Source organism: Sorex fumeus, unplaced genomic scaffold (genome assembly GCF_029834395.1).
Source record: "Sorex fumeus unplaced genomic scaffold, SorFum_2.1 ptg000014l, whole genome shotgun sequence".
Taxonomy (NCBI): Eukaryota; Metazoa; Chordata; class Mammalia; order Eulipotyphla; family Soricidae; genus Sorex; species Sorex fumeus.
Window position 1 is genome coordinate 20770138 of NW_026606071.1, and position 24694 is coordinate 20794831.

At 38.5% G+C, this 24694-nt stretch overlaps 1 protein-coding gene across 2 annotated transcripts in view; it reads left to right on the forward strand.

Moving 5' to 3' along the window:
• LOC130021121 (cytochrome P450 20A1) overlaps positions 1–11216 on the forward strand; it is a 44619-nt gene extending 33403 nt beyond the window's left edge. Inside the window, exons 10-13 of one of the 2 annotated variants that reach the window (XM_056111943.1) lie at positions 5897–6008; positions 8476–8540; positions 10628–10717; positions 10994–11216. In XM_056111943.1, the coding sequence (XP_055967918.1) occupies positions 5897–6008; positions 8476–8540; positions 10628–10717; positions 10994–11144 (418 nt within the window). In that variant the 3' untranslated portion in view covers positions 11145–11216. The remainder of the gene's footprint in view (positions 1–5896; positions 6009–8475; positions 8541–10627; positions 10718–10993) is intronic. The other variant, XM_056111944.1, reaches the window with a different exon arrangement.
• Positions 11217–24694: the final 13478 nt, after the last annotated feature.

Below are 24694 nucleotides of genomic sequence, written 5' to 3' on the forward strand. Positions count from 1 at the left end.
AAAAAAACTACTGAGCTTGGACTGAAGTGCTCCACTTTGAGCCCTCAAATTCAGTCCCTAGCACTGAATTTGTTTATTCCTACATACCTACCTCCAGCACTGCAAGCAGTTGCTCAGGTGGTTACCACTGTCCTGAGAACCATCAGGCCAGCACTTCTGGGACCTTTGAGCATCCCTGTTAAAACCTGAGGCCTATTAAAGCAGTTACAATAATAACAGCTGCTGTGATTGTTTGAACACTGAACACTGTCCTCCCGTTATTCATCAATTTTCTCGAGCGGGCCCAGTAACGTCTCCATTGTGAGACTTGTTGTTACTGTGTTTGGCATATTGAATATGTCATGGGGAGCTTCCCAGGCTCTGCCATGCAGGCGAGATACTCTCGGTATCTTGCCGGACTCTCCAAGAGGGGCGGAGGCTGGAGCGATAACACAGCGGTAGGGCGTTTGCCTTGTGCGCAGCTGGCCTGGCCAAGCCAGGTTCGATTCCTCTGCCCCTCTCGGAGAGCTGTGATTGTTTAGGGCAACAAAAATCTGAGATTGGGTATCAAGCAATCCTATGTTGGAGCATATCTCAGCTATGGAAAAGAAGATTGGCAAAGCAGTCACTATCAAAGTTCTAAGCTTTGCGTTTCACAGGGAGACACATATTGGAGATTTTTTTTATAATGTTTAAAATTTATGTTTTACACTAACTATAACAATTTTTTAATGTAGGAGGCCAGAGAGATAGTATAGCAGGCAAGACTCTTGCATTGCATGTGGTCAGGTTTGATCTCTGTTCCCCCATATGGTCCCCCAAGCACCATCAAGTGTGATCCCTGAATGCAGAGTCAGGAGTGAGCTCTGAGCACTGCTGGGTATGGTCCCAAAACCAATAAGTAAATTAGTGATTAAAAATTTGAGGTGTAATATGTACTTTTGTTTTGAAATATATGCAACATAGAGTTGTATGAAATAAATAGTAAGGACCTTTAATAAGTCTACTCTTAGCACTATAGCACTGTAGCACTGTCCTCCCGTTGTTCATCGGGTCGGCCAAGTCAGCCACGTGCAAGGCAGAAGCCTTACCCGCTGTGCTATCGCTCCAGCCCATCTAAACATCTAGAAGTCTAGTGTTATATGTTGTTAATTAACTGTTAACTATTTTCCAAACTTATAAAATGCGTAACTATATTTTGGACTGGAGTTAAGATGATTGCAAGGGTTAAGGTGGTTGCTTTACATATGGTCAACCTCAGTTTGATTCCTGGGTACCTCCAGGAATGACCCCTGAACACAGAGCGAACAGTAAGTCTCAGTCAGGTCTTGCTTAGACCTCCTCAGACCCCTTTCCCTCATCCAATTTAAAAATACTTAGAATACAAAGCATATCGAAAACCTCCAGAATTCAACCACCACCATGCTCATGGCCGCTCTCCACAGGCTCAGGTAGAGCCTCACCCATGTGTGATCACGGATCACGGTCCTCCCATTGTTCATCAGTTTGCTCAAGTGGGCCCAGTAACGTCTCCATCATGAGACTTGTTGTTACTGTGTTTGGCATATCGAATATGTCACGGGTAGCTTGCCAGGCTCTGCCATGCAGGCGAGATACTCTTGGTAGCTTGCTGGGCTCTCCGAGAGGGGTGGAGGAATCGAACTAGGGTCGGCCATGTTGGCCGCTTGTAAGGAAAACACCCTACCATTGTGCTATCACTCCAGCCCACCCACAAAACTCAGGTATGTGGGACTTGTGACTGAAAACTCCAGGTTCAACAAAACTGGGAATGGGTGACCACCCCTCTTCTCCCCCTGTGTCTGGCAACTTGGCAGTCACCCACACAAGCCACCTCTGGCTAGCGCCATATAATCTCATCAGTGGTCATAATCCAGAGATTCATTATAAATCTCTTGAAAAAGAGCACAAAATAATATGCCATAGCCATGCCTCCAGACCCCTTGTCAGGCTGTTTCGTTCAGGGCAACCTGGAGGGGGGTGGGTGAGGCTCTTCTCCCGCCCTAAAGGAGGAGCCCCAGCAGTAGAAAACCTCCAGATCTCAACGGCCACCATGTTCAGGGCTGCTTTCCACAAGCTTTAGTCGAGCCTCACCCATGAGTGGACCTATTCCTGGACATCTCGTACTTTACACCACTAATATTCCAATAGCGCACTACATTTGATGGGGTTTAAAGTAGAAGGGAACCAATCTTAGGGGGAAATATATTTTTACAGATCTCTCTCTCTATATATAAGAACACAAGGCTCAACCTTTAAGAGCATGTTACTAATCGCTTATAGAAGGGCTTAATGGCTACTGGGTGCAATACAGCAATCTTCACACACTTTCCTCTAAGTAACCTTTCTTGGATCTTTTTTTTAGTGCATTATACATAACAAACAATACAAAAGAAGTTATTTTGGTTCTGCTTTGGGGGCAGGGTTTGGGGTTTGGGATGGAAACATCCAAAATATGGTGGTGGGAAGGTGTAATGGTAGTGGGATTGGTGTTTGAATATTAAATGTAATCAAATATTGTGAAGTACTTTATAAAAATATAATTAAAAAAAGAATACAAAGCATGTCTTTCTGAAAATTTTGTGTGTGTATGTGGTTTTGAGGCCATATCCAAAACCACAGGATGGTGATCTTGGCTCTGTGCTCAACGATCACTCCTGGTGTGCTTCTGGGGACCTTATGGGGTGCCAGGAATTGAACCTTAGTTGGCTGCATGCGAGGTAAGTGACCTGCTTGCTATACTATCTTATCAGCCCCCATAAAATTTTGTTTTTCAGTAAAGTATTTTTTGGACAATATTATATGTAGTAACTTCACCACATGAAACCAGCGATCAACTTCTGTTGATAATACTTTCCAAACAGATCCTTTTAGTTGTCTCCATTACCTCCATATGAGGTGATCAATATCAACTTGCCTGAGATTCTTGCTCTCCACCCATTCATTCTCCAAATTGCTCCTAGAGTCTGTGACTGAAATTGTGATTGTACACTACATTCACTTTGGGGACTTAAGTGTGAATACCCAGGACAGTCTTTGTATCAGAAATTTTCAAAAGCTTTCAGAATATTCTGATATGTGGCAAGAACTTAGAATCAATGATCTAGTAATTTTTGTATCCTGGGAGTCACATTTGATTAAGGGATACCTCAATTCAAAATCTGTAATTTTTGATAGATTTTAAAATAAAACATAAACTCAGTAATATAATTTAGAGGCATTCTAGTAGCTTGGCCTTTCATTCCTTTCCCACTTTATTGCTTAACTATGTGTGCCTCTTCCTACCCTTGGATTTAGAAATACTGAAATGCTTTTGTTTCTTTAAAAGTACACCATTGTTTCTTATCTCTTGCAGATTGTTCTGGGGAGTGTGTGTGTGTGTGTTTACTACTGAGTTATATCCCTGCCCTCTGAAATTCCTTTCTCAGCAGTTTCTGAGCTTGTTTAGTTGTTTATTCTTTTGTTGTCTTGTTTTTCTAGTTTTTGGGTGACATCCGGCCAGTGTGTAGGGCTTATGCCTAGCTCTGCTGGCTCTGTGATCAGATTACTACTGATAGGCTTAAGGGAATCATATGGGATGCCAGGATTGAACCTGGGTTGGCTGCATGTAAGGCAGGAGCCCTGCCTATTGTACTATCTCTCCAGTCCCTAGTTTATTTATTTATTTACTTATTTATTTTAGAAAGTAAAAGAGTTTATTGGAAGTAGAAGGGAAAAGTAAAGGAATTCTCCATGTAGAAAGGAAATTAGTATAGGTTTAGTTCCCTTTTTCTCCCTTTCCCTGTCAATAAAACATTGAATTCCATTAATGATCTATCTTATTTACTTTAGTAATTTATTATCTTATTCAGTGCTTTTAATGTAATAAGTAACCTATATATATTTTTTTCAAAGAGGAAATGTAGTATATTTCCACTTTTTAAATTGTTCTAAATTTAATATACAATAAACATTCCTATATTTATACTTTTGCTAATCTTTCCAATTTCTTCTAGTAATAAGGAATAAAAATGGAATATTATTTAGGTACATATGCAATAGGAAGTGATAAAAATTAGGAACTTTTAAGTAAAAAAGACTTGGGTTTGAATCATGTTAACATCAATTACCTGCAGTGTGATCCTGGACAGTTGACTCAGATTTTAATTCTGTAAAATCAGAATAATACCAGCATCCATGAAGTTCTTGTAAGGACTTAATTAGATGCTGTATATAAAGTATTTAACAGAACCGGCTTTTGGCAAAAGAATTTCAACACATTTTAGTTTTTATTCTTTTATTTTGTTTTTGGGGGCCACAACCAGCAATGCTCAAGTCTTAATCCTGATTTCTGTGCTCAGGGACCACTTATTACAGTGGATCAACACACACACACACACACACACACACACACACACACACACACACTCACTCACTCACGCCTTGTATTGTGGTGCCAAGAATTAAGCTTGGGGCTCCCACATTCAAAGAATGCACTCAAGCCTTTGATTCATCTCCCAGGTCTTAATAATTTTATTAGACTGCCAAATTACCGTTAAGAAAGATTGTTTCCATGCATATTTCTACCAATTGAGTTTTTTCCTGTTTTTGTTAATATTGTTTATAGTTATTTTCTTTTTCATCTTTGCTAAACTGACAAGTAAAAATTTTGTTTTGATTGGTAATTTCTGTTAGAGTTAGATAGAGTATCAATTTCAGTGTCTCTAATCTGTTTAATTTTTGTAAATTTTTTTAAATTATTTTTCTACTGGAATATTTTATTTCAGTTTTAGATTTTTAGAGCTTCTTTTTATATTTACTATAGCATGAGAATATTTACTATAACATTTTTTAGAATTCTTTTTAGTTTTATTTATCTTATTTATCTAGTGATATAAGATGCTAAAAAATTTCAGAACTTATTTATATTTTCTTTATGTTTCTGTCACTATACCAATTATTTGAATAATTTGGAGGTATAAAACACCTATATATTCAAATCCTTACTAAATTTTCAAAAATAAAGGAACTTCTGGGGCTGGAGCAATAGCATAGCAGGTAGGGTGTTTGCCTTGCACGAGGCCGACCTGGGTTCAATTCCCAACATCCCATATGGTCCCCTGAGCCAGACCAGGAATAATTCCTGAGTGCATGAGCCAGGAGTAACCCCTGTGCATTGCCAGGTGTGACCCAAAAAGAAAAAATAAATAGGAACTTCTCTATTCAAAGTATAAGAATAATATTTTGAGGGTTTTCTGAAACTTTTAAAAGATATTTTTATTTCTTAAATTTTTATTTACTTTGACTTTATATGTCTTGAATATCTTCAAACAAGAATTAAAATAAATTCTGAAGAGATACAATAGCAAGTAAGGCACTTATCTTGCATGGGGCTTACCTGGTTCTGTGTCTGTCATATGGTCTCCCAAGCACTTCCAGGCATGATCTCTAAGTGCTAAGCCAGGAGTAGGCCCCAAGCACCACTGGGTGTGACCTAACACCCCACCTCAACCCCAAAATAAAAAGAATTAAGATAGTTGCTGTTTATACCTTATTGGCAGAACACAGGCTTTGTACATATGAGACCTGAGGTTTGATATCCATACCATCTTTCCTCAAAAAAATTTGGAGAGATAGGACAGCTGGTGAAGTGCTGGCCATACACAAGGTCGACCTGTGTTCAATCCCCAGCACATCATGTGGTCTCAGCCACCAGGAGTGATCCCTGAGTGCAGAGCCAGGAATAAACCTTGGGCAGAGTATGGCCTCCAAACCAAAAAAGTTGATAAATAAATTTTCAAAATTTATGTTGTGACTGTTTTAAATTAGGAAGGTTATAAAATTGTCATGTGTTATTTGTTAATGTATGTGCATTTCAAGCTGTCTCTCACAAAGAGCTTCAAGAACTGTTTTTAAATAGGTATTGTCGGCAAGTGCTTCTTGAAACTGTTCGGACTGCAAAACTGACCCCAGTCTCTGCCAGACTTCAGGATATTGAAGGAAAGATTGACAAATTTATTATTCCTAAAGAGGTAGGAAATATTGGTGTATTGTAATTCAGCTTATTTATTTTCCTTCCTTTTAGTGTACATTTTAAGGTATGTTTTGTTTTGTTTAAAGAATCCAGTAAATTGCCTCAAAGGCACAATAATTTTTTTTCTTTTTCTTTTCACTTGGCGATGCACAAGAGATACTCCTGGCTCTGCATTCAGGAATTACTCCTGGTGGTGCTCGGGGGACCATATGGGGTACTGAGAATCGAACCTGGGTTGGCCGCGTGCAAGGCAAACACCCTACCCACTGTACTCCAGCCACAAAGATACAATAATTTTTGATGACAAAATAAGACCCACTTGTTTTAAAATTTAAAATTTAAATTATATACCTTCATTATGGATACTGATAATAGTCAGACAATGTCTATTTTGTAGGTCTTTTTCTGTATATGCATATTACTTTGTATATTTATTATTATATATTTGTATACATTTAAAAATATATAATTTATATGTGAAAGGCTACTCTCCAAATACTTGTTCCTTTTCAGTTTTCTTCTTTTGAGTGTATCATAGCTATTAGTATAATTATCACTATATTCAATTTCAACTCCTCATTTTTTATTTATTGCTAGGAGGGGTAGTTGGGAGTTATACCCAGCAGTACACAGGGGCTGCTTTTACTGTGTACTTAGGGGACTATGTGATGCCAGGGTGAACTGAAGTTGACTTCATTCAAGACAAGCGCCTTAACCCCTGTACTATTTATATGGTCCCTCATCTTTAATTTTTCATAGAGATCCTATCCAGTGTTCCTGGAGTATGTATTTTTCCCTTTCAGCTGTATTATTGGCACTTCAACTCATTTTGTCGTTCTTATTGATTGCTATTATTTTTTGGTAGGCCTTCCAAACATTTCTCAGGGCACTGGGGGTCCAATTTTAATGATGGCTCCAGGGTTCAATGCTAGGGCTGATAATGTAGTACCTGGCAGTGCCAAGGACCACCAGAGTCACACTTGAGGTGATTATGTGGGTCTCCAGGATTATAACTAGCAAAACTTAGGGGGTCCATGTGATTTTGAACTTGTAGTCTGTGCTCTGCTGACTGATGGGTTATTTCCCCAGCTATTTGCCACATCATTATCATTATTATTTTTTCTCTTTGAGTCACACCCAGAGATGCACAGGGGTTACTCCTGGCTTTGTACTCAGGAATTACTCCTGGCGATGCTTGGGGGACCATATGGGATGGTGGGAATCGAACCCGGGTCAACTGCATGCAAGGCAAACACCCTACCCGCTGTGCTATCACTCCAGCCTTCACCACATTATTTTTAATGGATGCATGGTATTCTTCTATAATTTACTTAAGTCATTTTTATTTAGAAATTTAGATTGTTATTTAAATTTTTAGAACCCCAGGAGCATGCAAAAGTGGCTGCACAATATCACTTACTACTCTTTTTTTATTTTTTGGCTTTTTTGTTGAATCACTGTGAGATAGACCCTTACAGATATCTTATACTGTTTATTCATAACAAGCAATGCAAAATAAATTATCTAGCATCTGCTGATGGGGTAGGCTTGAGTGATGGTGGGAAAATTAAGAAATGATGGTGGTGGGAAGGTGTAATTGTGGTGGGATTGTTGTTAAAATATTGAATTAAGTCAATATAATTTTATATTGAAATTTTATGAAAATAAAATTATAAAACTATTAAGAAATTTAGATTGACAGTACATTTTTGTTTGTTTTGTTTTGGGGCCACACTCAGCAGTGCTCAGGTTTTACTTCTGGCTGTGTTCTTCATAGATTACTCTTAAATGGGCTCAAGGGAATTTACGGGATGCTGGAAATCAAACACTGGTCAGCCATGGCAAGCTTCCAACCTGCTATATACTCTCTCTCTGGCCCCAAGAATGTATCTTTAATATATAAAACTAATTTTTAATGAAATTTAGGAAATATTAACAACAATGATATTGCTAAGGAAAAGCTCACTGAAGTTTTCTTAAGTCCTGAACTATCTCCTCAGCCCCTACTGAAAAATTTCAGGTTTTAAACTTTCATTTAAGTTTAGGTCTTCCAGATTATGAGATATGCCAAAGGAGGCCTTCTCTGTACATTAATAATGGCCCATGATTTCTTCTGTTAATCAGTATTTTTATTTTGTAGTCATTGTGATATCATGGCAGAGCTTGGCAAGCTACCCATGGAGTATTCAATATGCCAAAAACAGTACCAATAATGGGTCTCATTCCCCTGACCCTGAAAGAGCCTCCAATACCATTGGGAAAGACGAATCAGGAGAGACTGCTAAAACCTCAGGGCTGGGAGGAATGGAGATGTTACTGGCACCTGCTCAAGTAAATCGATGAACTATGGGATTACAGTGATACAGTGATTCATTGTAATATAGAAAATATAAGATAATATGTCTTCTTGAAAGTCAGTTTTCTCTTTTAGACTTTGCCTAACAAGGGTAATTTTTCTCCTACAGACTCTTGTCCTTTATGCCCTTGGTGTGGTACTTCAGGATCCCAGTACTTGGCCTTCACCATACAAGTATGAGATATCTGTCATTGTCTTTGTGATTGTTGAATTTGTTTTTGAATGTTTTTCATTTATTTTCTAAGTTGAGAGGGAAAAGATTGGTATATAACAAGTGACATAACAGAAGAGACACCCTTGTACCTTTGTACTTCCCTTGCTATCTTCTATTTACTACCATATCTAGCATGATTGTGCTATTTGAAAAAAATACTAAAATAAAACTCTCAAGTGAAGAGGATAAAGTATGCATTAAAATCCTAAATAAGGATTAGGATTAAGGTGTGACATTAAAGATTCATGAATTTTCCTAGTCTCACAGATACACGGAATATACATCTAAGCACAGGATAATTCCTTGTGAGATCAATTCTTATTTTAGTGACTCCTATATGTTAAATAAAAATATACAAACACATTTAAATGGGTAGTAAGGCTGAAATGTACCCTGTTATTGTTTTTGGACCATACTTGGGTGTTCTCTATGCTTTCTCCTGGCACTGTGTTCAGGGATCATTTCTGGTGGCACTTGGAGTACTATATGGGGTGCCAGAGATTAAACCTGGGTCAGTGGTGCGCAACAAGCACCCTACCCCCTGTACTATCTCTCCAACCCTGAAATGCACCCTTTTTTAATGTTTTATTAATTGATTTTTGCTTTTTGGGTCACACCCAGCGATGCTCAGGGGTTGCTCCTGGCTCTGCACTCAGGAACTACTCCTGGTTGTGCTTGGGGGACCATATGGGATGCCGGGGAATCGAACCCGAGTCGGCCGCATGCAAGGCAAACGCCCTACCCACTATACTATCGCTCCGGGCCCTGAAATGCACTCTTGATGTAAATTCTATTCTCAGCACAGTGTCTCAATGGGAGGAAACTCTCAGCACCCAGCTTTTCCCTGAGGTCAGAGGATTTGGATTGCACACTTAGTGCTCCAAGCCATAAGGGACTTGCATTTATCAGTCCCACAGGGCTACAGCAGAAAGCAGTTCTTCTCTGAAGCACTTGTAGTAACTGTTCTTCCAGGACTCAGTACTGAGACAATAGGCAAAAATGCCCATCTCCTACTCTTCGTGTGTGTGTGTGTGTGTGTGTGTGTGTGTGTGTGTGTGTTTGGGCCATACCTGGTGAGGCTTGGACATTACTCCTGATTGCTCTGGAAACCAGGGAAGTGCTGAGGATCAAATCCAGAGCTTCCACCTGCAATACACACTTTCTAGCCCTTTAAACTATTTCCCAAGGTACCTCCCAATTTTAATTGAATAGATACCTTAAATGCCTTGCATAATGATCAGATGGGTTCAAGTAATAGTTACCTTGAATTCTTGTATTTAATGTTCATAATGTGATTTTTAGTGATTATTATATCTAATAAATGATTTAATCCTATATTACATAGTATCACTTATTGGTTCCAGAAAAGACGTATCTTGCACTTATTTAGAAATTACAGAGGCCAAGAGGAAGTATAGTTTCTAGGATATTTGACTTGTACCTGGAATAGCAGGCTTCAATCCCCGGCACTCCATATGGTCCTGTGAGCCTATCAGGTGTGATCCCTGCGCACAGACTCAGGGTTAAGGCACATTAAATCACATTAAATCACACCAAATACTGTCTGGTGCGACCCCCCTCAAAAAATAAAAAACAGAACAAATTATAAAGTTAATAGAAAAAGACTATATGTTGACCAATTTGGGGGACGTAATAGGTAAAATTTAAATAAAATGTTATGGTGGCATGCCAATGATGTGACTCAGTAGCAAAGTGCATGAGACCCTGGCACTGAAAAACTCACAGTAGATTCTAGTTTTATTACGTAAAACATTGTTATTACAAGGATCAGAGAGATAGTACATGGGTTAGGCAGTTCCTTTTCATGTAATTGTCCTGGGTTTGATCCCATCACTGCATAAGGTATCATGAACACCAGTGTGAATGATGGCTGAACACAGAGACAGTAGTATGCTCTGAGACCCCTGAGATTGGCCCTAAAATGCATCCAACATTTGTTACATTTTTATTACGTACCTGTTTCCTTATAGTGTAGATATCTAAAATTCTAGTGGAAGTCTTTGTTAAAATGCAAATCTTCTTTTAGGTTTGATCCAGATAGATTTGATGATGAATCGGTGATGAAAACTTTCTCCTTGCTTGGATTCTCAGGCACCCAGGAATGCCCAGAGTTAAGGTGAGATGATGAAGGGAAAGGAATGTCAGACTTTGTGCTTAAATTTTATTTTAGATTTTAAATTTTATTTGAGTAACCATGACTTACAATACTGATAATCATAGGGTTTCATACATACAGCATTCCAATGCCATCTTCCACCAGTGTCTCAGTATCCTCCCTTTACTTTGTCTGTACTTATAATTTTGGTAAACACTATGATTGTGAAGTAGCAATTTATATCACTATAGTATAATTTTTAATCTTTAATTACAAGCTAACTTTCTTCCTGACTAGGCTTGCATACATGGTGACCACAGTACTTCTAAGTGTATTGCTGAGGAGACTACGTCTACTTTCTGTGGAAGGACAAGTTATTGAAACTAAGTATGAACTGGTAACATCATCCAGGGAAGAAGCCTGGATTACTGTCTCAAAGAGAAAATAAACTTATATATTTACCTTTGTTGAGAAAAAAAAAGACCCTTTATGAAATCTGTATGGAATCCTTTTATTAGCCAAATTTTATTGAATGATATAAATACCTACTTATACTTAATTATGTAAATTTGGATTGTTATAGATTTTTTTGTTTTTGTTTTGGGGCCACACCTGGCAATACTCAGGGGTTACTCCTGGTTATGCGCTCAGGAACTATTCCTGGCAGTGCTGGGGGGTCCATAAGGGATGCCAGGGATCAAACCTGGGTCAGCTGCATTGCAAGGCAAGTGCCTTACCCACTGTACGTATTATCTCTCTAGCCCCTAGATTAGACTTTCTTTATGGATGGTATACATTTATACTTATTGCACAAATAGAGAGGTAATATTAATGAGAAACATTATATTTTTTATTTTTCTTTCATGAATTTTTTTGGGGAGTTGGGGGATCATACCCTGCAGCTCAGGGATTACTCCTGATTCTGCACTCAGGGATCAATCTTAGCAGTGCGTGGTGTGCCTGGGATTGAACCATGTGACACCATGTGCCTTAACTTGCTGTTATTTCATTGCCCACACCCTCAAAAGACTTTCTATTTCATTATTTTTTTAAATTTATTTTTGTTTTTGAAGCCATTCCCTGCAGTGATAAGAGGCAACTCCTGGCTCTATGCTCAGGATTCATACCTATAGGTATTTAAGAGCCATATATATTGCCAGGATTTAAACCAGGATCCTGGTTGTAGCCACACCTTAATCTTTGTACTATCTCCCTGGCCTTAGTTTTATATTTACATATATATTTTAGTTGTATCTCTCAGATAAATATTCTTGAGAGAATTTTTATTTTTCATTATTTAGGGAATCAAATTTTCTAAATATTCATAGAAGACAAAAATATAAAATCAGAGAGAAATATAAAATCAGGGGGAAATTTACTAGCCTTGCATAGTAGACCCTCATTTACATAGAACAGCATATGATCGCTTGAGTACTGCCAGGAATAATCCATAAGCACAGAGCCAGGAGTAAGTCCTAAGCATAGCCAAGAGTGGCCCCAAAATGCCCTCCCATTTCTCTTCCCCCTGCCCCAAATAATCCTAACTCTTCTTTGTACTTCCAGTAATTTCTATAATTGCACTTCTGGATTAATATTTAAGAATATAAATTAATTTCCCTTTAATTCTTATTAGATTTGAGTAATTAGCTAATCCACTTTGTATTTTCTATTTTTATGTCTTCTAAAACAAGTATTTGTTTCATGACATATACAGCTTATCATTTTGGATGGTTTGGGATCATTTAAAACATAACAGTTGATATTTGATGTGTTTTGAAGTGCCTCATCTAAGTGATAACTGAAAATGGGCTTTGTCTTCCCTGGTTAGCTGGAAATTGTAGTACTGTATTCCTCAACTAATTCTGATCTGTGATAAAAATAAGATTTCTAATTTTAATTGTTATTTAATGTGATGAATGTGTGATTAAGAAATAAAGAGCATTAGCCAAAACCAAAATATAACAAAAGGAAACAAAATGGATGAAAATCTGCAAAATATACAACAGAAATGAGGAATGTCCATGTTACATATAGTTTATATAAATTGTAAAGAACACACAATAGGATGCCAGAGACATAGTTCAAGGACTGAGTGCATGTTTTATATGCAGCACACTTGGGTTTCATCTCAGCCAATACACGATTCCTGGAGCTCAGGATTGATCCCAGAGCAGAGAGCTGGGAATAGTCCCAAGCACCACCAGCTGTGCCGCCTCAAAAACAAAAAACTATAAACACGGTAGATAAATGGAAAAAACAATAAGTTTTTGTTAGAGGAAATAGCTGACAAACTTTTAGAAAAATGGTCAGTCTCACAAGTATGAAAAGAAACATTGAAATATTTCAAAATATTTTGAGTATCTTTCAAAATTTACACTTCAATACTGGTAAGTTTTATATTTAATACTTTTATTGATAGTATTGTAATCACAGTCCACTTTTTGTTACACTATTTTTATAGACTTCTTTTCCTCCATTAATTTTAAAAGATCTTAAAAGATCTCTAAAAGGAAACAACGCCAAGTACAGATAGAGAGGAAAGAATGAAAATGGTAAATGTTTCACATAAGCTTATCTTTTTGAATTGCTAAGTTTCACTTATAAGATTTTTGTTGTTGTTGTTGGACCACACCCCGTGGTACTTAGGGCTAACTCCCAGCTCTGCACTCCAGGATCACACCTGACTGGCTCCTAGGGGGCAGGGTATCAAACACCAGTCAGCTATGTGCAAAGTGGCTCTTCACTTGCAGTTTTGGTTTCAAGTATTATCTTAGATATTATGGTTTATGCTGTGTTTATGTTCAAGTAGCTAACATTTAAAATCTTAATTGCGAATTGTAATTATATGCAGCCATTTTTTTTTGACAAAAGTGTTTCATTTACTATCCAAAGTTTTAAGTGAAATGAATGCTTAGTTCCAGGAATAATTGTGTCTGAAATGGCATCTTGTTAAATATATTCCCTCCCACCTGTTATTTTCTATAATTTTTCTCTGTAGAGAGCATCTTCCTTCTTCATTCAAGTATTGAATGACTTTAACACTGATAGTAGTAGGTAAGAGTAGGCAATGGAGATTTAAACTAGGGATAAGTAAGATCAGGTGATAAAATTGGATTTTTTTGTTTGTTTGCTTTTTTGTTTAGTTATGATTTTTGGCCACACCTGGCAATGCTGAGGGATTACTTCTGGTGATGTTTGAGGGACCATGTGGGATGCCAGGGATTTGAACACTTGGAAAGCAAATGCTCTACTTGCTATACATCACGTGGGCCCCTGTACTTGAAATTTTAAAATAAGGAAGAACTGATAGGTAGCGGTCAAGGCAAAAACTGGGCAGTTGAGCAAGATTGACTGGATATTGGTATTTTTCCAGTAAATGTAACTGTGATTACTAAGAGTGGATGTAATCTGAAAAATAAAATACAGGAGAATAAACTATGCACATTTTATCCGTATAACATGGCTAATATAAAACATTGAAAATAAGGGTCCAGAGAGATAGTACAAAGAGTAAGAAGCTACAGCTGCCTAGGTTCCATCCCTGACATCCATTGTGGTCCCTCGAACCTGCAGGAGTAATTTCTGAGTGCAGAGCCCAGAGTTACCCCTGAGCACTGGTGGATGTGGCCGCCCCCAATCCCATATTAAAAAGAAATACTTTAGTAGTATTTTAAATTACTTGAATTACTATTAGTGATAATGTATAAAATAAGTTTTTCATTTACAGTTCTTGCTTGGCCTTATATTTAACAAATGACTAAAATTTTTGTGGTCTCAGTGTTACTGATGGTTTATAATAAACTGTAGCTGGACTCTTAAATTTTGTAGCTTTTGGGAGTTTTATAAACTGTTTCTTCACTGATTTTAATCTGCATTCCTTTTGACAGTTCAGAAATTTATTGTTAGTAACATCATGAAAACACTTTATTTATGTAATGAAAGGACTCATCAACACTTCTTGCTAATGAAAGGCTGATTTAATTCTGTACTGTATTTGCAAAAAATGAAAAACATGTTCTTTATTTGGTTCACAAATGTTCAGTTCCATTATCATCTTATATAAATAGAATCTTTGTTATTTATAGGCCCTAAGTCAAAGTTTGTCTTTCTTTTGAGGTGCCTCCCAATCAATGTTCAGGGAGCCTGGGCTATTTCTACTATTGCACGCAGCCAACATGGCCAACCCGAGTTCGATTCCTCTGCCCCTCTCGGAGAGCCTGGCAAGCTACCGAGAGTATTTCGCCCGCAGGGCAAAGCCTGGCAAGCTACCCGTGACGTATTCAATATGCCAAACACAAGTAACAACAAGTCTCACGATGGAGACGTTACTGGGCCCGCTCGGGCAAATCGATGAACAATAGGAGGACCGTGACTGTGACTTGTCCTCATAGTGCAGACCTGAAAGTTTGGTGTTCATTACATTATGCATTGCTATCTCCCCAACCCCCAAATTTGTTTTCAGTTTAAAATAGTCTTTACTCTTTTTTTGTTTGTTTGTTTTTTGTTTTTTGGGTCATAGCCGGTGATGCACAGGGGTTACTCCTGGCTCTGCACTCAGGAATTACCCCTGGCGGTGCTCAGGGGACCATATGGGATGCTGGGAATCGAACCTGGGTTGGCCGTGTGCAAGGCAAATGCCCTACCCGCAGTGCTTTTGCTCCAGCCCCTAGTCTGTACTTTTAAAACAAGTTTTTTTAAAAAAAATAAAATGATATAGACTTATTGTAGAAAACATAGAAAATATGGAAACACAAAAATAGTAAGCATAGTTACCTATAGTGGGCTGGAGTGATAGCACAGCAAGTAGGGCGTTTGCCTTGCACGCGGCCGACCTGGGTTCGATTCCTCCACCCCTCTTGGAGAGTCTGACAAGCTACAAAGAGTATCGTGCCCGCACGACAGAGCTTGGCAAGATCCCCGTGGCATATTCGATATGCCAAAAACGTTACTGGTGCAAATTGATGAACAACGGAAGGACTGTGATACAGTGCTACAGTTACCTATAATTATCCCAATAATTCAAGTTAGCCATACTAAGTTTTTAAGGTATATCTTTCTGCCCACGTCCCCACATACTTAAAAAAAATTAGGCATGATGATTTATATTCTATTAGTGGCAGAATTTATTCATTGAACATTCCAGCACCATTGTCTCCACCAGAGGTTCCATTTCACTCCACCATTGTCCCAGTGACAATGTCTCCCAACCTATTCCCTTTCCAATCTCTTGCCATGGTAATATCCTTCTACCTTTAAAAACTTGTTATCCATACAAGTTTTGTAGACACTCATAATGTTCTCTTTGTCTACTACATTCAAAACCAGTAGTGTTTTTTTCCAACAGGAACATTAGTATTTTTTTTTCAGAATTATAGTATATATTTTTGTCTTTCTGATCTTTCCTTTATTCTCAGTTTTTTTTCTTTTTTTTTGGGGGGGGGGTGGTGTCTTTATTAGCTCTGCTCCAAAGCCAAAGGACTACTCCCTATAAATCTTGGTTCAGAAATGTAAGTTTGATGTTTTGGTGCTCTGACCTGAATATGTGGTACTATCTACCAGACCCAGTAGTTCGGAGGCAGATGAATGGGCCATGAGGTTCCACAGATCAAACTTGGGGCCTACTGCATACAAGACATAGGTTCTAGGTCCAAAGAAAAAGTGTAGTGGTTATGGTGCTTGCTTTGTACAGAACCAACTCAGCTTGAATACCTAGCACTGTGTATTATCCCCCGGAGTGACCTCTGAATAGAATCAGGAGCAGGCCCTTAAAACTACTGGGTATGGTTCCCCCACCCCACCTAGAAAAACACATTCATTCTAGTTTGTTGAGCTGTCGCCTTAAGCTCTCATATATTCTTGTGATAAAGAATGACCTTATTTCTTCATTCTTTGAAAAGAAGTGCACATCTAAAGTGTCTAAGTCATAGAATAATCTGGGTATTACAGTGAGTATTTTAATAAGTGCAATTATTTCACTATACCAACAAAACTCTTCAAAAATTGGATGACCTTTCAACTTTAAAAAAATTGATTTTTTATTGAATTATTGTGGATTACAAAGTTATAAAGATATTTATAATTGAGTCCAGGTTAATACTGTTCCAACACCAATCCCTTCACCATGCTCACTACTCTCCACCAGTGTCTTCAGTTTCCCTCCTGCCCCCCAGCCTACTCTGTGGCAAATTCTTTTCTCCTCCCACATTGCCCTAGTGTTAGCTTTCTTTAGCTTCCTTAACTTATCCCCCTCACCCTTGCCCGGGTGCCAAGCTTCCTACTAAAGGCCTATTCTCCTGCTTTTGGTTTCCATTGCCATTGGGCACTTGATATTCCCCTACAATGTTTCTTTATATCCCACTTATGACAGAGATGGACTGGAGTGATAGCACAGTGGGTAGGGTGTTTGCCTTGCACGCAGAAGACCCAGGTTCAATTCCTCTGCCCCTCTCGGAGAGCCCAGCAAGCTACCAAGAGTATCTTGCCCACATGGCAAAGCCTGACAAGCTACCCGTGACGTATTTGATATGCCAAAAACAGTAACAACAAGTCTCACAATTTGTTGTGAGACGTTACTGGTGCCCGCTCAAGCAAATCGATGAACAATGGGAGAACAGTGCTACAGTGCTATGACAGAGATCATTCTGAGTATATTCCTGTAACTCGGGCTGATTTCATTCAACATAATACTCTCCAGATTCATCCATGTTGCAGCAAATTGCATAACTTTATTTTTTTTAAGGCTCCATAGTATTCAGTTGTGTATATGCACCATAGTTTCTTTATCCAGTCATCAGTTCATGGACATTTGGGTTGTTTCATTGTTTTTGCTATTGTATATAATGCTGCAATGAACATAGGAGTGCAGATGTCTTTTCTGATTTATAATTTAGGGGTCTTGGGATATATTCCCAGGAGTGGCATTGCTGGGTCATAAAGGTAAAGGTAAAGGCCCTCCCGTTGATCGTCGATTTGCTCGAGCGGGCCCAGTAACGTCTCCATTGGAGACTTTGTTGTTACTGTGTCTGGCATATCGAATACTCTCGGTAGCTTGCCGGGCTCTCCGAGAGGGACGGAGGAATCGAACTCGGGTCGGCCATGTTGGCCACGTGTAAGGCCAATGCACTACCCGCTGTGCTATCGCTCCAACCCAGCAGGATGGAAGCAGAAAATCAAATCACTGAGCTCATGGGTCATATGGTAGCTTAATTCCTAGTTTTTGAGGAATGTCCATTAGACATTCCCACTAGCTATGAATAAAGGCCCCTTTTTCCCCACATCCTTGCCAACACTGGTTGTTATTCTTTATATTCAGTCTCTTTGGTGTGAGGTGATATCTCATTGTTTTGGTATATATTTCCCTGATGATTAATGATACAGAACAGTTTTTCATATGCATTTTGGACACTTGTATTCCTTCTTTGAAGAAGTTCCTGTTTACCTCTTTTCCCCATTTTTTGATAGGGTTCGATTTTTTTTTCTTGTAGAGTTCTACCAGTGCTTTTATATATCTTGGATATTGACCCTTTTTGGATGAGTAATAGGGCAGATGATTTCTCCCAGTCTGTGGGCTATGTTTGTATTCTGGTATCGTTTCCTTTGAGATGCAGAAGCTTCTTTGTTTATGTAGTTCCATTTGTTTGTCTTCTACTTGCTTGGTCAGTGACATTTCATCCTTAAAGATCCCTCTAGCTTCAATGTCATGGAGAGTTTTGCCTACATTTTACTCTATGTGAAGCCTTCAGGGTCAGGTGAATGAGACCAGTTGTAGTTACTGGTATCAAAAATCAGATGGGCTGGTCACGTAATGAGATTTAAAGACGACCGCTGGACTAGAGCTGTTACCGACTGGATTCCATGGGATGTCAAAAGACCGCGTGGCCGCCCACCTACCAGATGGTCAGACTTCTTCGTCAAGATCATGAACGATCGGTTTGAGGCCCTTCATGTTCCCAGAGCGAACAGATGCCATTGGGCTACACTAGCACGCGACAGGGACAAATGGAAACGTTACTGGCGCCCGCTCGAGCAAATCGACGACTAACGGGAAGTTAAGTGATTAAGTGATTACTCTATGTACCTTATGAATTAAGATCTGATATTGAGGTCTTTAATTAATTTTGATTTTACTTTTGTGCATGACATTAGAAAGAGGTCTGAGTTCATTTTTTGCATGGCTGATCAGTTTTCCCAGTAACTCCTACTGAAGAGAATTTTCTTGCTTGATTTCATATTTTTTACTCCTGTATTGAAGAATAATTGACTGCATACCTAAGGGTCTGTCTTTGGGTTTTCAGTTCTATTCCATAGATCTGAGGTTTATCCTTATTCTGGTACTTTAAAAAATTTTTTTTTACTGATGTATAGTACAGTTTTTGTTAGGGAGAATGACAACTCCCATCCTCTTTTTTTCTGAGGAGCTATTTAGGGGTTATGTGGATACTGGTTATTGTTTCATATGAATTTCAGGAGTGTTTCATCAATTTCTTTGAAAATGTCATGGGTATCCTTATAGAGATCACATTGAATCTGTATAGTGGAGCGATAGCACAGCAGGTAGGGCATTTGCCCTGCATGCAGCCAACATGGCCCACCCGAGTTCGATTCCTCCGCCCCCTTGGAGAACCCGGCAAGCTACCGAGAATATCTCGCCTGCACGGCAAAGCCTGGCAAGCTCCCCGTGATGTATTCAATATGCCAAACACAGTAACAACAAAGTCTCACAATGGAGATGTTACTGGGCCCGCTTGAGAAAATCGATGAACAACGGGAGGACAGTGACAGTGACAGTGACAGTGCTTTGGGGTGTATTGTCATTTTGACAATGTTAATCCTCCCAATCCATGGACAGGGGATGTGTTCTCATTTTCTTGTGCCTTCTTTTATTTCTTGAAGTAGTGTTTTGTAGTTTTCTTTGTATAGGTCTTTCACCTCTTTAGTCAAGCCAGTTCCTAGGTATTTGATTTTCCAAAACACAATTATGAATGGAATTTTTTAAAAGTCTGCTTCTTCTATTTTATTATTTGCATATAAGAAAGTCATGACATTTTATTTATTTATTTATTTATTGCTTTTTGGGTCATACCCAGCTTTGCACAGGGGTTACTCCTGGCTCATGCACTCAGGAATTACTCCTGGAGATGCTCGAGGGACCATATGAGATGCTGGGAATCAAACCTGGTTTGACTGCGTGCAAGGCAAACACCCTACCTACTGTGCTATTGCTCCAGCCCAAAAGTCACAAACTTTTGTGTGTGAATTTTTTAGTCTGTCATTTTCCTGTACAAATCAATTGTTTCTGGAAGCTTTTTAAAATGGTTTTCTAAATATAGTATGTCATTCTAAGTATAGTATCATGACTTCTTTTTTTCTTAGCTGGATACCCTTGGTATCATTTTCTTACTGAATTGCTATGACAAGTACTTCCAATATTATATTGAGTAGAAGTGGTGAGAGTGGGCAGCCTCGTCTTGTACCTAATATTAAGGGGAAGGAATTTAGTTTCCCCCATATTTAGTATAATGTTTGCTGTGGGCTTGTGGTAAATGGCTTTGACAATGTTGAGAGAAATTCCTTTATTCTCATTTTTTTGAGAATTTTTTTTTATCATCATGGCTGTTGAATCTTGTCAAATGTTTTCATTGCATCTGTTGATATGATCATATGATTTTTATTTTTGCTTGTATCAATATAATGTATTACATTTATTGACTTGGATTTGTTAAACCATCCTTGCATACTTGGGATGAATCCCACTTGGTCATGGTTTATGATTTTTTTGATGAGTCGTTGGATTCTATTTGCAAGTAGTTTGTTGGCAACCTTTGCATCTGTGTGTAATTCTTCTTTTGTTATCAGGATATGTTTATATCATAGAAAGTGTTTAGGATTGTTTCTATTTTTTTTGATTTCCTGGAAGAACCTGAAGAAGATCGGCAGAAGGTCTTCTTTAAAAGTTTGAAAGAACTTACCAAAGAATCCTCTCAGCCTCAGCTTCCTCTTTTGGGAAGATTTTTGATTACTCTTTCAATTTCCTTGACAGTGATAGGCATGTTCAGATATTCCAGATTATTTTGGTTCAGCCATAGGAGGTTATGGGAGTCCAAGAATTTATCCATTTCTACTTGCTTGCTCTTGTGGTATTTTTTCAAGATAATCTCTGATGATCTTTTGAATTTCTTTTTTTTTGCGGGGGGGGTGTCACACCCGATGATGCTCAGGGGTTACTCCTGGCTCTGTACTCAGGTATTACTCCGAGCGGTGCTCGGGGAACGATATAGGATGCTGGGAATCGAACCCGGGTTGGCCATGTGCAAGGCAAATGCCCTACTGGCTGTGCTATTGCTCCAGACCCGATCTTTTGATTTTTTGTGGTATCTGTTGTGATCTCTCCCTTTTCAATTTTGATTCAGTTAATTATTGTTTTTCTCTCTCCTTTGTGAATCTGGCTAGTTTTATCAATCTTATATTATGTTATCAAAGAAACCGCTTTTTCTTATTTTATCAAAGAAAAATCTTACAAATATTTTTATTACAATTCCTTAATTTCTGCTCTAAGTTTTATTGTTTCTTTCCTCCTGCTTGCTTTGGCCTCCTTTTGTTGGTCATTGTCCATTTTTTCAAGCTGTACTGTTACTTATTTATGTGGGCTCTTTCTTCCTTCTCTATGAATAGCTTTCATAGCTGTAAACTTTTCTCCTAATACCACTATTTTTGTGTTCTATAAGTTCTGGTAGCTCATGTCATCCTTGATTGTTTCCAGGAATTAACTTTGATTTCCTCTCTGATTTCCTTTCTGACCTACTGGTTATTCAGTAGTGGGCTGTTTAATTTCCAGGTGTTTGAGTTGTTTCTCTGTTTCTGTTTGTGTAGTTAACTTCTTCTTTCAGATGGTTAACTTTTATTTTCAGGGCATTATGGTCTGAGAAGATAGTTGATGTGATTTTTATGCCTTTGCCTTTATGGAGGTATGTTTTTAACCTAGCATGTGGTGTTTCATGCAGAATGTCCTGTATGCACTGGAGAAGAATGTGTATTCTGCTTTTGAGGAATTAATATATATATATATATATATAGAGAGAGAGAGAGAGACAGAGAGACAGAGAGAGAGCTTAGCATATATATTTCTTCCATTTCTTCCTCCAAGTCTAGCATTTTTTTTTGCTGAGTTTTAATTTAGTTGATCAAGTGGTGATAAAACAGCATTGAAATCTCCAATTATTATTGTGCTGCTATCGATGTCTTCCTTCAAGTCTATTAGCAGTTGTTTCATTTCTTTTTCTGGTTCTTTATTAGGTGCATATATGTTTATGAGTGTGAGTTTTCCTGATGTACATATCTCTTCATCATTACTAAATGGCCCTTTCTAAGGGAACACTATGATAGTTGGAAATGATCATTCTGGATAAGAACCACATGCTGAAAGTAGGTAAAGGAACAAACATGATAACCTGTATTGCGAACCATTATGCCCAATAGGAGAGAAAGAGAGAGAGAGAGAGAGAGAGAGAGAGAGAGAGAGAGAGAGAGAGAGAGAGAGTAAAAATTCCTGCCATAGAGGCAGGCTGGGGAGGCAGGGGGCAGTGACGGAGAGGAAAACTGGAGACATTGGTGTTGAGAAATTGTACACTGGTGAAAAGATAGGTGTTGGAACATTATATGACTGAAACCCAATCATGAACAACTTTGTAAATGTGTATCTCATGGTGATTCAATAAAAAGTTAGATAGAAAAAAAGAAATGGCTCTCTTTGTCTCTAATAACTTTTTTTTCTTTTTGGGTCACACCCAGCGATGCACAGAGGTTACTCCTGGATCTGCACTCAGGGATTACTCCTGGCGGTGCTCGGGGGACCATATGGGATGCTGGGAATCGAACCCGGGTGCAAGGCAAATGCCCTACCTGCTGTGCTATTGCTCCAGTCCCGTTGTCTCTAATAACTTTTTTAGTCCTTATGTCGATATTATCTGATACCAGTGTGCTCATTTATCAGTCACAGTGTCACACTATCCTCCTGTTGTTCATCAGTTTGCTCGAGTGCGCCCAGTAGCGTCTCCATTTTGAGACTTGTTGTTACTGTGTTTGGCATATTGAATACGTCACGGGTAGCTTGCCAGGCTCTGCCGTGCAGGCGAGATACTCTAGGTAGCTTGCTGGGCTCTCTGAGAGGGGCGGAGGAATCAAACCCGGCTCAGCCGGGCTGGCTGCGTGCGAGGCAAACATCCTACCGCTGTGCTATCACTCCAGCCCATTTATCAGTATGCCAGCATTTTTGTGGGACTCTTTACTTGAAATATTTTCTTCCAACCTTTGACTTTGAGTCTTTGTTTGCCCTTTCTATTCAACTATGTTTCTTGTAAGCAGCAGAAGATTGGACTCAATTTCTAATATATCCTATCACTCTGTGTCTCTTAAGTGGTACATTTAGGTCATGAACACTGAGTAATTATTATTGTCATGGAGTTTGTGTCATCTTTCTGTAGAGTTTTGATGTGTTTGTGAGATTTGTCTTGTCTTAGAGTTGTTCTTTTAGTTTTTCTTGTAGAGATGGTTTTGAGTCCATAAAGTTCCTGAGCTGTTGTTTATCCTTGCAGTCATGTATTGTTCCTGGCCTTTCAACTTTAAATAGGAAATCTTAAGACTATTGTTTTTAAACTCTGGGGCAAACAGTGTAAGGTATTTTTTACTGCAGATCCTCCATAAAGTACTGTTAACCTATAGTATATGCTTTTTCACTTATAGTTATGTTGAAAACTGCTATGTATGTTAAATATACACTTAACTGCATAAAACTGATGACATGATCAGTTATATCAACCAGTAATTTAGTAGCTGCAAGAACAGAGCTCTGAGACAAATGGACACTGTTTTCAAGGCATATTTTTATAATATCTATGTATTGATTCTAGAGAACATATTTTTCTTCTTAGCCAGAAAATGCCTCCGTCTTACTTTAATAGAACCAATGAATTAGATGGAGTGGGAGGAGGAATTGAGGTAGAGGTTGGAAAATGACAACAAAGCAGTTACTTGACTACAGAAGCCAGAGGAAATGGCACAGACATCAAAGACTTAACACAATATTGCTTTCAGTGCTTTGATTTACTCACATTGAGAAAAAAATTGAGACTGAAGCTTGAAATAGTTAAATTGAAAGTAGAATACAGAACTTAAGCATTTCTTACAACCTAGTACTTTATTGAGCTATCTCATTTAGTTCTTAGAACATCACAGTGGATTTAGTAACAAATTACTTTTTGTTCCTGCTAGAAGAAGGAATATTGTAAGTAAACATAAGCCAACATTAGCTAAGAATAAGTAAAAAGATAACCTCAATTATCTTTCTTCTATCAGATTTATTGACATATTTTGTTCATATATAAGAGGGAATCAAGCAGTAATTTCAAACAAAACTACTGATTTTTTTAATTGCTAAAAAAAGTGAGTAAGAACATACTATAACAGCAGCAGAATTAAGATGAATTGTTTTGGGCTGCACCTGGATATGCTCAGGAACTCTTCCTGAATCCATACTCAGGGGTCACATGTGGCAGCACTCAGGAAACAAACACATGCTAGGCTTTAGCCCCTGAGATATTTTTTTAATTTTTAATTTTATTTTTATAAATTAGTTCACAATATTGGATTACATTTAATATTCAAACACCAATCCCACCACCATTATATCTTCCCACCACTATATGTATATATTTTTTCTTTTGGGGCCACACCCAGAGATGCTCAGGGGTTCCTCTTGGCTTTGCACTCAGGAATTACTCCTGGCAATGCTTCGGGGACCATATGGGATCCTGGGAATCAAACCCGGGTCGGCCGTGTGCAAGGCAAACGCCTTACTCACTGTGCAGTTGCTCCAGCCCCTCATCACTGTACTTCTATCCCGAAACGCAGACCCTGTGCCCAGAACCAAAATAATTTATCTTGTATTGCTTGTTATGAATAACCAACCGAAAATGAGACAAAAAGGTTTCTTAGAAGAAAGTG